Raw genomic sequence first — 13,550 nt, 5'->3', positions numbered from 1 at the left:
CGTGCCGCATAACAAAATTATACGTTCATTAACTCAAGTACAATAATCATGTTACGCAACCGACAAAACATCGAAGGGCGTATATTTCAATTGCGGAAATGGCTGTACCTAAAATCGCACGAGCGCAATACCTCGATAAGATAATGCACTTCGTCAGTAATTAACATTGTCGAATTAACGCTGCAATGAATTTCAAAAGCACGCGTTACTGTACGCTCTCACGCGTATATGCTGAATCGAGATGTGAAGTTGTGCAATTTTTTCCAGTACGTGATTTAAATGGAATCACTGCGCCGTATCAAAATTCTAGTGCAATCAAGTAGATGCGCTCGGTATTGAGAATAATGCCGTTAGCGATACAATTTCAGAGTTTTTAAAATTATTTCTATTTATATCAAAGGATACATGAAACTGAAAACATGCAAAGTTGAAATTTATCGTGTCTTAATCACGCTCGGTATAGAAATATTTTTATCGTAATATTACGTAATGATAAGAAGATTAGTATTTCCATTATAATTTCTTTCGACTTCACACAGTACAATCCGCGATATAATTATTATCGATTTTGCGAAACTTAATTCGCACAGTTAAAGCGGTCTGTCATATCTCTCGGCGAATGAAGATGAACGATTGTTCTCCGCAGGAACTTCGAATACGAGGCGGGGGATTACAACCGACGAGTCCGCTTCGTGATGGCTCACGATCCGAATCAGCTTGTCCTTCACGTGGCGGGTTACGGCGAATTGAACATTAAACCGGAAAGCGGAAGCGGCGGATTGCTGGGGAGCTCCAGCAGTTTAGCCCCACCGGTGGGTTCGCCCGGTCTTATGAGGAGCAAGAGCGATCACCGTCTCGCCTCCCAGTACAGGCAGCAAGAGGAGGAACGGCTGGCCAGGAATCGATACGTTCCCGAATACGAGTAACTATCGCTACATCTTACGTCTTTCTTCTCGAGTGCTCTATCTAGTAGTATATCCAAGTATTATTCTCCAGTATCACGAACGGTGATCGCTCGGTATTACGAAAAATCAATTGCTTTTATCGCCATTCTAAACATCGTTTGTTTGCGAATATAAGTTGAACCTCATCTATCATTTTTATTTTGTTTTATTTTTTTTGTAATATTGATTTACAGAAAAATATTGGAGCAATTTATTTATTTTTTTATTGTATTCTGTATAATTGCCGTAAAACGGTACTACATTTCTTGATATTGCAGCAGTAATATGGTCTTATAAAATGATGTAAATTTTTCCGAAAGTCAATATCATACATGTATGTACTTCGTAGAGTTGGGGAATGCGGAATACCGGTTAGGGAGAGAAAACCGTTCGGCGCGAAATAGAACTTTTTTCAGAAAAGCTACTTATGTAAGCTTCGATTTTTAGACCAGTACCAGTCTAGGTAGATTATAAAAATAAATGTTCCGAGGCGGAGAAAAACCATTTCTTTCGCTATTTATCAGTGAGATCAATTTGTCTCGGAGGCGATTAAAAACAAGACAGTCGATGGAGACGAGAAGTGTCCTTGGATCGTTGGACAACCTGAGATCGAGCGCTGCTCCTTAATTTATGGTGCCGAGATTCAGTCTGTTTTCGAAACGATAAATCAGCCGTCGCGAAAATTCGCAGTCTTATTTACGGGACGGGACGTATCGCGCTGAGATGACCGTGAACAATTGCGACCGATATATTTCTTCGAAAATCGAACCGTGGGATAAAAGCGTTCCGGGCACGCGCGCCACGTTTTATTGTTTATTGCTACGAAGGTGTAACAGATACCGTACCCGATAGTACGAGTACCGTGGCTTTTTACTGCAAGACGCTAGATAATGGAACGTATTAATATTCTGTTGGCGCAACAGCACGAATGGCGCAGGTATGCCATCAGATCGGCGCGCAACGATGATTGGTACGTGCCTAGCAAGAGTTTCTCACAAGTCCGGGAAGGACGTATTTACAGTGCAGTTAAGCCAATCGGGTTAATCGAGAGATATCTTTAATCATATCCGTGCTTTATCGAACCGTTACAATTTCGTCGAACATGTTGACTTTGTTCGGATTTTATCTTGCTAGCAGTTTTTTTTATTGCACCCTTTATAACGTTAATTATTTTCGAAATTACAATTTTCACATGTTCCTCACACACATGACGTATTACGTAATACATATATGTCCATTACTATTATTAATTTTAATGACACGATATAGGGTCGCGATATAGGGAAAAATATTGCATTTTAATTATTATATGCTTCAATGTTTGACGAGAAGTATATTTTGGCAGAAAATATAATAATTTCAATCGACGGCCAATTAAAATTTTCGAACGTATCCATGAATATTCACTTAAAAAGGCTCGCATTGAAATGACCACAAAATTTTTGCATTCCAATACACTAAATTTATATGTTAATATGCGTTGAAAATTTGCTGCAAAAGATTTTATCGTATTTTGAAGCACTGTCAAAGAAAAGTGCACTTTCTGAAATACCTCGCATGTTTATTCCGGCGTAAGTTATAAATACTCGTGGTTTCGGTATCTTCTCATTTTCTGCGTCTTTCCTTCTCTCTCTCTCTCTCTCTCTCTCTCTCTCTCTCTCTCTCTCTCTCTCTCTCTCTCTCTCTCTCTCTCTCTCTCTCTCTCTCTCTCTCTCTCTCTCTCTCTCTCTCTTTCTTTCTTTCTTTCTTTTTCTCTTTCCTTCTATTCCGTTTCAAAGGTACCTTCAGCTTGGAATAGGCGCGTCGGGTTTAATTGCTGCCTGTTTCATGCAATGTCGGTCGTTAGAACCTCTCGCCCGGCCGTTTTATTAAGCGGCCTCGTCAAAATGTAAATTAAATGCTTTAGGTACGCGCGAGCACGTACTTTTTAGTAATTAACGCTCTCGCATATTGCAAAGACCTACTTCGCATGCGGGGAATCGCGGGGGCTGTCCTGCCCCCGTGCCGTGTCTATATTCCATTTGTTATATAATTACTGCAATCATGATCGTTTTGTGCGATTATTAGAGAAAATACCATTATTTGCCGTGAAGGTCTCATCAATTTGTCGGTCGCGCTCGAACCAGATATCGCTCGAATTGTAAATGAATCTCGTGCGATGCATTTTCCACTGTCCGCGAAACGTGCGCGCGCTGCGGTGTTTATTTTTGACACTTGCCTTGTGATATTCGAGTGAAAATTCCATTATTCGTGCCTTTTTCACAATACGTTCTGAAAAGCACGCGTTTGAATCGTTCTCTTTTTTTTTGCGTCACATGAAAAGCTGAAATATACAAACGGTCGTTATTGTCGTCGCAATTTCTGGCGTGTGTTCTTTGCCAGCGTTTTGAAGCGTGACAACGCCTGATATCATATCACGGAAATATAGCTAAATGGTTAAGTGCCTAAAATCGATAATGCCCTATGATACAGCAAATAGTGCAAATGCAGATAGACGGATTGAAAAGTCAAGAGATTTTATATGCTATACGCATGCATATATGTTTTATTTATATATGTATATATATCTTTATATAATTGCAGCAAATATAGAATTATATGTATATTACTTGAGGTGAGATTTAAAGTCACATATTAAGTAAAATTTGTGTTTAATTATATTAAAATACGGGTAATTTGTTACTTATATTTAATAATTCAATAATAATACTAATTTCACAATTTTTATAAATTAAAAAAATAGAATATATTTTAATATATTCTAAATTAATTGTCTAATTTATATAAATATAAAAAATATTATTGATAACGAAATATTATTGTATAAATTTCCTTGATACAATATCGTGCTGCTAAAACAATACTTTAAGAAACAGCCATTGTTTGTTGAGGGATTCTTAAAACTCTCGCTGAAAAATGCAAGACGTTAACTTTTTTAATAACTGCGTCCCTCAGATCTGAAAGCGGTCAACTCTCAAAGCTCGCGTCTAATTATTTATCTTTGACCATCCGCTTCGAGCGGATTTTATTGCAATCCGTGAACAAGGTTACTTCTCACAGAGGATTTCGTGGAACGCGATATTGCAATTCCTCCGACGGATTGCTGACGCTTCAAACTGACTTTGATTAAAAGACTGACGCATATACTGATTTTTTTTACCGGTTTTCGACGAAGACCATTATTGTATAAAGTGAGTATATATCCTGTTTTAGAGTCTATCTATCTATTGATTTTTCGGTACACGTACAGCTAATTAACCTGCTACAGTCTCGTAAATCGATTAGTAAAGAACATCGGTTTTTCGCGATTTACTGATCTCGATAAGAAAACAGCGTACTAACTTTCTCAATTTTTTAAATTCTAATTATAACAATGCACACGTTATAAATTAAAGGCTTTTTGTTAGATACAAAATTTAAACATGTTATTTAATTAAAATTTTTTATTTAATTATTTTTATGAAATTCTTAAATACTTTTAAACGCTCTTAGAATTGATATTAACGCACTACACTTATTGTTAGATTAAAATTTAATTTACAATTTTTAATTAAAATAATTTTCACATTCTTTTATTGTTGGAAGACATATGCGGCACTGTTGCTGACAGCGTTGCTTGACGTTTAAAGAGTTAAAAGATTAGGGGAAAAATTCGGTAGAATCTATCAGCGAGCTTTGAGGGAATATCGGAGATGATATGGGAATAGAAGATGGAGATCCCCTAATATCATTTCGTCCTGTCATCGGCAATCCTCCGAACGTCCTCTCGAATCGAACTGAGATAATCTGACTATAAAGCAGGTCGCGTTTCAACCTAGGTAGGGCTTGTCATTGGGCTCCCTCCCCTCCTTGTCGTAATTTCAAGTGACATATATCAAAGGCACGTGTTCTTGCGAAATCTGCCCGCATGAATGATAAGTTGTTGTCTGCCTTTAGGGAGAAGAGAGATTTTTTTTATATTTACATAATCTAAGTTGATACTCGTGTCTGACCTTTGACTGACTTGATCTACTTATACTGTGTCCAATAATATCCAATATAAAGTAGCCACGTCTTAAAGTCTTTTCTCATATATCTAATGTTAAATAAGATGATACTATTAATACTATTTATCAAAAATTTTTATTCGAAAGCATATTTGCTAGCATATTAACCGAGCAAGAAACATCTAGGATTATTTATTCCATTTATATAAATTATCGATCGTTTTCAATTAGCGGAAACGGTTGGTTAATGGCGTAAGGAGAAATCATTGTCGGTGATTTCTCCAGATTCAGAATTACTTTCTCGGCAACGGCCCTAATTAATCGACGTCGTCGCAGTACGCGTGTGTATGCGTGTGTGTGTATATGTGTGTGCCAGGTACGACGCGCCGGAGTACGAGGTGCCCAGGAACAAGTCCAGGTACAGGAGTCGATTTATGCGGCATCGGGACGGCGACGATTCCGACGGTGACTCCAGGTCGACGGTGAGATTCACGTCGGCGCCGCAGGAGTCGTCTGGCCTACGGGAACGAGTTCTGGACACGGAAGACGCCGCGCGCGGTCCTCTGTCCGGTATATTTCGCCTGACGGATTCGCCGCGGGTCATGAAGAAGTTGCAGGAGTGCGAGCGTGCCGGCAAGAGGAAGAAGGAGGAGCCGGCGAGTCAGCCCGTGTCGCAACCACCACAACCACCTAAGCCACAGGTTAGAGCAGCACGTTTCTGACAGCTTAGACGTTAAGGTCTTCAAAGCTAAAGTGGGTCAAGGTCCAAAATTTAGTTGCGCTTTCGTATCTGAAAATTGATCTTAGATCTTGCAGATAAAACTTTGCAGGTTGAAAACCTGATCTGTTTTAGCTCTGAACTTAGTTTGTTAGTTTAAAACTATTTAATAGTGTATAATACATTGCCCATATACAAAACATACCGGTGCGCTTAATTTGGAACAAAAGAAATATGAATTTAATATTCAGATCGGATTAAATGGCGAAGACGAATTAATTTGCTGTCTAATCTCGATCAAAGTAATTATCAATTTGCATGAATTGCATTTAATACGGTGGTTTGTTAACAAGAGTATGAGAATAATATAATCGCTGTACTTGGTAAGTATATATTCTACATATTTCTTTATTTCTATGGTAAATAATTAATTATCTGTCAAACAAAAATCGATACGTTAAAATTATTATTAACAATGCAAATATTTAAAATTATAGTACGTTTTTATTTGACAAGCTCAACGCGATGTTCTCGTAATAAAATATAACGAGGATGTTCTGGGAGATAAAAAGTTATGATATATCATAAATATATACAGCTCTCGTTGCTAATAAAAATTCAAGGTGACAGGCGTAATCCAGATAGATTTCCTGTATGCATACGAAATATATTTTTATGTTATACATGAATTCTGTATATAAAGCCTCTCTCAACCCTTCGTATATAAGCCATCTTAGGTCGCTCAGTTCTTATATTGGGATATCGATTTGCTTCCCTCGACGCCAACTTTCATAAACATCCGCTATTTTGATAGGCTTCGTATTAAAAACGTGACTGTTCCTAACACAGTGCTATTATTTCGGTAATGTGTACTTGAGTCGAAAAATCTCTGCAAAATTAAAGCGATGTAGATAATGCCGAGAAATATATGAACGCGGTTGTTGATAAGAGTGACACTGATAGATATACATTGCTTCGCGTTTCGTGACAACAACAATTTTATAAAAATTCGCATCAATAGATTCGTACCAATCGACAAATAATCCTCGACGGACATCCGTGTTTTTTTATCGACGTAACACATGGTTACACTATTGACCCATTTATTTTTCCTCCCTCGACGTTCATATTTTAAATGTTGATGCAGCACGGAGCTCAGTTGATTGAATCGGACAATCGAGCAATCGTCCGGCATCTATATGCAAATCCGCTAGCCGGCGTGAATTTTTTTTACGCCGAAAAATGTACACATCCTCTACAGAGAAGCGTATCAGTGAATTTAATCGCCGTTCCCTGCTTATCGATATACCGTATATCACTGCGTCAATATTTAAACGGCTAAACGTCGACAATACAGTTAATTTACGGCCACGAGTGTGTTCAATAAACACTATTTAATTAGCCTTGCATGCACTTTTAGAAAACGCTCGGAAAAACACCATTTACACCATGGTCGCTGTAATTTGATAACACGGAGATATCAGTAATTGGCAAACGGAAAAATCCACATTTTTATGAAACGAAGAAAGATTTAGCGTGATAATTTTATACACTTTCTTCTCAGTTTATATATATTATAAGAATATGTTACAATAAGAGAATAAAAATTTTGGAAAAATATATGAATAACGATATAATGTTAATTAATATATTGAGAAAAACTACAGATCTCTAATTTGGCTTATAAATTTTGATATTGAGCTAATAATGAGTGATTACATAATTAAGTAATTAATTAATTAATTAAGAAGACGATTTGAGTGGGAGTTCGTGAATTTGACGACATCGTATTTATTTTTGACAGTGATACCTCCGCACTTTTGCACAAGGAATCCCTTGTTATGGCAGGCGAAATAAACGGATGGGCACGAACTCTCCATGCTGACGGCCAGTGCAACGAACGAAATATGTTCGATGTCGCGCATCCCATTGTTCGGATGATAGCGGCTGGTGTCAAAACGCTCAATGAACGTACAAACACAAATGTTGACTCGTATATGTAACGAGGACCGTTATCTTAGTCCACGATGATTTATATCAAGTACTATACGCGATGACGAATGAGTGTCATTCCTACGAATGCGGTCAACAAAGTGCCAATCATTATGTAAAATACATAGCGTTAATTTTCTATGATTTTGCGCATACCAGTAGAACGATAGCCGACAACACGTGTGTGTATGTGTGTGTGTGTGTGTGTATATATAGATAGGATATTGACTAATGATAGACAGAAAGAGTAATATATCGAGTGAATTGACCTACATCATTGAAACGTTGTACTTTGCATGAAATACTGCGAATGTAAGGTAACAATACAGTAATTTTACACTTTTATTATTACGTTTCATCATTACGCCACCCACTTAATCCCGCATCACACACGCACTCCTGCTTATTACGGCGCTATGTACTCGCGAGCGTAGGACGCGTGTAATTGCCGTGCCGATTCACGTATTCGCCACCTGTCGCGTACGTGCCATAACGTTGCATTTAAATGCACGTGCGGATTTCGCGGCCCCAATAAATCGCGCGACGCATCGAGCGGCTGGCGCGAACCCCCCCGGCCCCCGCCCGACAGTCCCGGCACTCGAAGGGAAACGAACGATCCGGATTGCAAATCACGAAGGGAATTGAGAGCGAGGTTCGATCGCGATTACACCGGGGGTGCAATGTGGCGAAACGCCGCAGTATTCTCGCCATAAGTGATTTTTTGACGCGCAGGTACAAGTGAGAAAGGTACCGACCGCGGTGGCGAGACAGACCAGCGAGGACGACGAGATCTCGAGGATCAAGAAACAGAACAAGAACGCCGCGGCGACCGCCGCCGCTGTCCACGCCGAGACGGTGGAGGAGAGGCAACCGATTTCGACGCCCGCTTCCGTTCATCCGCCGCCACCGAGAGAACTTCCGGAACGGGAACCCGACGAGCAGCCGGTCAGAAGATCGGCCGTCGCCAGGTAAACGAAACTGTCAAACTTTATTATAAAAATTCTAGCAGCAAACACGTGAAAGAGAATTGTCCAGTTAGAAAGTTCTACGAAAAATTAACATATCTCATAAAATGTGTGTAATGATTATTCGGTTATAAGTAGAACGATACACAAATTCTTCAATCAGAAATTAATGTTAGTTTGGACATCGTGCCGAGTGCCGAGACCGTGTTTAAAAAGTTGAGACAGTTGCATGGAGAAACCTCATTAAAACCACAAATTTCCTCGACTCCGACGAAAACTATTTCTTAAGACGGTAAATCAACATGGGTCCCCCCGAAGGAATGAAAGACCCGAAGACGCGTTTGCTCACGTAGATATTAATCACGTTGGTGGTAACCGTGGGATTCGCAGTCAGCAGTACTCGCGTTATATCGGACTTAAGCGCGGAGTTCGCGGCGCAACGTTGTTATGGCGCAAACAAGTAACTTGTTCGAGTTCTACGCTGCGTTATTAACGTGCTTGTTTGTAATATTGTTGCTCGCGTAGGAGAACTTCAGCGGAAACTCACGCGCCCCCCGCGGCTAGGAGTGCCTCGTCGGACTCGAGCACGGGCTCCGAGAGCTCGGCGGGATCCGGAATACGCAGTACCGGCGCGCCGTTCACGGCCGAGGAGATGAAGCAGAAGTACTTGTCGAGAGCACCTCCGACCAGTACAACGACGACCGTCTCCACCACAACCGGCAGAGAGTCATCGAATCCCGCCCCGCCGACTCCCCGAGCACCGTTTCAGAGCCGTTTTTTAGGCGCAGGTAATTGAATCGTGCAATTATTAGTGCAGTTCTTAAGATCCGGAGCTTAAGACAAACGAGATGGTAATTAAGCTCAACGTGAGTTCTTAAACGATAGTGTGGCGACGCTATCGAATAAATGATTACTTCTTCGTGACAGAGAGAAGAGTATTTTGAGTTTTTATTTGACGGAAAAGTAGGAGATGCACGAGATCTTTTTCGAGATAACAATATTCACAAATCTCATTGTAAACTGAAATTGAAATTGAACTTTTTACAATCAAAGAGAGTGTGGAACGGGCTAAGTAATTGAACTTTTTACTATCAGCGTAATCAAGAGACACGGTAGTGTCTCGCGCCAAGTACACGCGAAGCGAGACCGCTCCGTGACTCTTTTACGCGAATTAATGCAACGCTAAGACTCTCTTATAATCGATCATGGTTCTTTTCTCATTGGGAAACATTTTCCCCTATCAAAGAACTTTTTCCAACTATTGAAAAGAGGTAGCACAATTGCAATTTAATAGATACACGTAAAGTATTGACAGTATCCAAAAGAGTCGCGCATAGAATTTATCTGTATGTTGCAGCGAAGAGGGAACAATGCAGTGGATTGTAATCGAAAGGTTGACCCTTTTACCACATTCGTAGCTAGGAACCGTTCTATCCGCGACACGTCCCAATTTCGTTGTGTGCCTATTACCCATTGTTTATACGAAGTGAATCGAAAGCACGTCTCTGTTCGCTTCGTACGCTAATCCTGCCTCTAGCGCATCTATTGTATTTCTCGGTACTCCGTCGAGCGCCTCACGGAAATTGGATGTACAGACAAATTTGCGTTTAACCTTCCGCCTCTATCTCGGGAGACTTAATTCACGCATAAAACTTTTGTAGTTCCTCAGAAACGCAATAACAAGCAAACGCAACCTTCGAACAAGTTCAGTACATAAAATTAAGTAAAGTGGTATTATATGGTACTTTTTAGATTACCGATATCGCATCGATAACGCACAAGATATTAGTTAAATATTCAAGTAAATAGTTTGTTTGAAATTCTCATATATTTTTTGATACGTTACATATCTCGAAGAATTTTTTAAGAGAAATAAGAACGGAGCTTTTACCGGAATTAGCTGGTAAACATCGGGTTTGATTGTAGAAGCGCGTTCCGTGTTCGATCGCGAATGTCCGCGTGTCCATTACAATCGTCCTAATCCCGTAGGGATGCGAAGGGTGTACGTAAAACGCTGCTGCGGAGCACCAACACGATCGTGCGACAACGTTGCGACTCGAAAATGTAACTGCGACGTCGAGCCTGGCGCGATATTCCAAGATTTGAGAGGCGAAATTGGTGCCGGCAAGCAGAGCGGCGCGGAGCGGCGCGGAGCAGCGCGCGACACGATAATTACGTTATCCATTCAGCGCTCTTAGTTAACGCTGTCGCTTCGCTTTTCCGACACTGTGTCCCGGCTGTCATATCTCCGCTCAAATCCACGTGCTAAGTCGGAGGTAACGTATTTCGCATATAGGTGAGATACGCGGACGGACGTGACGATATTCGCGTTGCTACTTCTTGTTTCCGACCAGCGCTGTCAGTCGATATGATCGGTCCGTTTTCTTGTCGCGTTTCCGTCAACCGTGAACACGTAGATGACGCGAAAGGGGGAAGACATCCTCTTCCCGCACCTGAGATTGCATAAACGCACATTCCCATGCACCGCGACAGGTCCTCACCGCTTGTCGCTCACCGTGTCCTTTATCCGTGACTGTATTTCTTAGCTTGACATTACGATATATCCTTATATTATATTAAAACCAAATCTGATTTTCCTGGCAAATGTACAATAACTTTGATTACAAAATAAGAAAGAAAATCGTAAGATATTTATTATCAGTGCTTGAATGTCATTTCTTATATCATCGTTAATTAACGAAGCACATGAAATTTATGCGTAATTGTCAAATAAATCTTTCAACATTAAGTTTAGGATTAAAAATGGAAATCATGTTGGCGTGAATTTTCAGGTAACCGTGCGGCTCCACCACCGCCGGTCCAGACGCCGCGGGAGGAGCCAGCGGCGAAGAAGAAGGAAGAGGAGGAGGACGAAGACGAGGAGACAAGCAGCTCTTCCGAGGAGACGGAGTCGGACAGTGAAGAAGAGTCGGAAACAGACGGTCATCCGTCCAAGACTACCCCAACCGCAGCTTCCGCTACTTCTCAAGATCGTCAGAGAAGCGAATCCGCCATGGCACGCACCGACATCGGGCCTTTGCTCGCTCGCAGCGCCGAAGCTAGAAGAGGAAGCAAGGAAGATTCGCCTTCCACCAGGCAAGTATCTCTCAATTCTAAGAACCGATCCGTATGATAAGCGAGAGGCTTAATCTTCAACTAATATATATGATGAGAAAAATATCAACTTGATCTTAAAGAAGAGGCTTAATCTTTTAGAAATGTGAAAACTTAACGTGTGTGTTTATTTGATAATTATAAAAAAAATTAAGCTAATATTCCGTTTTAATGTATTTAAGGGATAATATTATTCATTTATTAAATTACAGCTAATATCACATAGTAATCACGTTGTAGAAATTTAATCATGACAGTTGACGATTAATGCCTTTTCGAATCTCCACTGATTCGTGTTGTTATCAAATATGAATAGAACCTATGCACACACGTTAACGATTGTAAAAAGCATGCTTAGTTCAGATAAAAAAGGAAAATTAATGAGAATTTTCTACAAAAAATAATATCTGTTATAATCGCAAAATCAGAAATATAAAATTAAATATTTAAAATGTTAAATTTATTTAAATTTAATCTTAAATTTTACTTTTTTTATATGAAATTTACTATTCTCTCTTTCTTTAATTCTTTTTCTGCTTTGATATATAGTCCTCAAGCAATAGTATTATCCGTCTCGTGAAAATCTCTCTCTCTTTCTCTTCTCACTTTTTGATAAAAAATCCGAAGTTGTCGAACTTGCACGTTCTCTACTCTACTCATAGAAACTATGGTGGAGCTTTCGTTCGTGTGTTACCGTGTTTATTTGCGTTGGTTGCGAGAGCGGTAGCATCGCGTACACGCACCCTACGTTCTCTCCCGTCGCATTCGAGAGCATACGAATGCGCTCACTCGCGCTGAATTTCGAAGTAAGCTTACTCCCCTTCCCCTGACAGTCGCAATCCTCTCGCTCGAAACTGTGGCCTAAGGAAACGAGAGACGGCTGGGAGAACAGGGAGAGGACCAGGCGAAGCCGTAAGTGCTTTCCCTGGCCCGACCCGGCGACTCCCTTCGGCTTTTGTAAAAGAATCACGTGGACCGTTCCCCATCGCGCCCGCTGCTATCAGAAACTTTCCACGTAGTGCTGCGGAAACTGATTAGCCGCTCAGTCTGGCGATGAATTGTAATACATTAGGACGCGTAAATTTGACCGCGAGCACGCGTTTGCACTCGGGAAGCACGTGATAAAGTAGTGCATCCATTTTCCATCTAAGAAATCAATCAACCTTTATTTTTATTCATGTTTTAATTGATTATTTAATTAAAATTTTGTTTGATGCTTCGCTCAAATTTAAATTTTTTGCTAGGAATAGGAAGACTTCTATTCTACTCTATCGTGGACGAGTATTGTTGCGCTTTGAATACAAAGCGACACCGCGTAATCGTCGTTTACACAGAATATTTCTTATGTAAATGAAAATAAAATTAGGTAACTAGACGTTGAGTCAGCGTGAGATGTATAAAGTAAGATAAATACATAGAGTAAGATCATTAATCGTGCAATCTCGCGCCTCGATCCTAATGGAAGACGCGCGATGAGCTTACCTAACAGCTAGTGGCAGTTAGGAAATAAACGTGACCTCAATCTTAAAGAGAGAAAGATTATCGGAGCTGATGTACGCTACATTGTCCGATGAGTTACGCTCTCGAGGACGCAATCAAGCACCAATCCCTTAGTAGTATTAGTAGTAGCCAGAAGCCCAGAATAAGGAGAGAAAGTTCCGACCGATCACTCGTGTCTCAGGTATTCGTCGCCGAGGGGCAGCCCCGCGCAATCCGTGACGACGACGACGACGACGATGACTACGCCGAGTGGCGGCAGCGGCGCCGCGATGACGACGACGACGTCGACGCCGGGCGGCTACACCAGCAGGTTCGTAGCGCACGTAGCTCA

General features: G+C 40.7%; 1 protein-coding gene across 4 annotated transcripts in view; it reads left to right on the top strand.

Annotated features, from left to right (window-relative positions):
• Tn (tripartite motif containing protein thin) overlaps positions 1–13,550 on the top strand; it is a 61,086-nt gene that overhangs the window by 34,826 nt on the left and 12,710 nt on the right. For all 4 annotated transcript variants that reach the window (XM_071699424.1, XM_071699425.1, XM_071699426.1 and 1 more), the window contains 6 exons: positions 647–922; positions 5,307–5,631; positions 8,373–8,608; positions 9,131–9,393; positions 11,398–11,701; positions 13,401–13,529. In XM_071699424.1, the coding sequence (XP_071555525.1) occupies positions 647–922; positions 5,307–5,631; positions 8,373–8,608; positions 9,131–9,393; positions 11,398–11,701; positions 13,401–13,529 (1,533 nt within the window). The remainder of the gene's footprint in view (positions 1–646; positions 923–5,306; positions 5,632–8,372; positions 8,609–9,130; positions 9,394–11,397; positions 11,702–13,400; positions 13,530–13,550) is intronic.

The sequence above is a fragment of the Temnothorax nylanderi genome, unplaced genomic scaffold (genome assembly GCF_030848795.1).
Source record: "Temnothorax nylanderi isolate EJ_2023f unplaced genomic scaffold, tnyl_v1.0 TNYL_tig0018_pilon, whole genome shotgun sequence".
Classification (NCBI taxonomy): Eukaryota; Metazoa; Arthropoda; class Insecta; order Hymenoptera; family Formicidae; genus Temnothorax; species Temnothorax nylanderi.
This window is presented reverse-complemented; position numbering and strand designations above follow the sequence as displayed.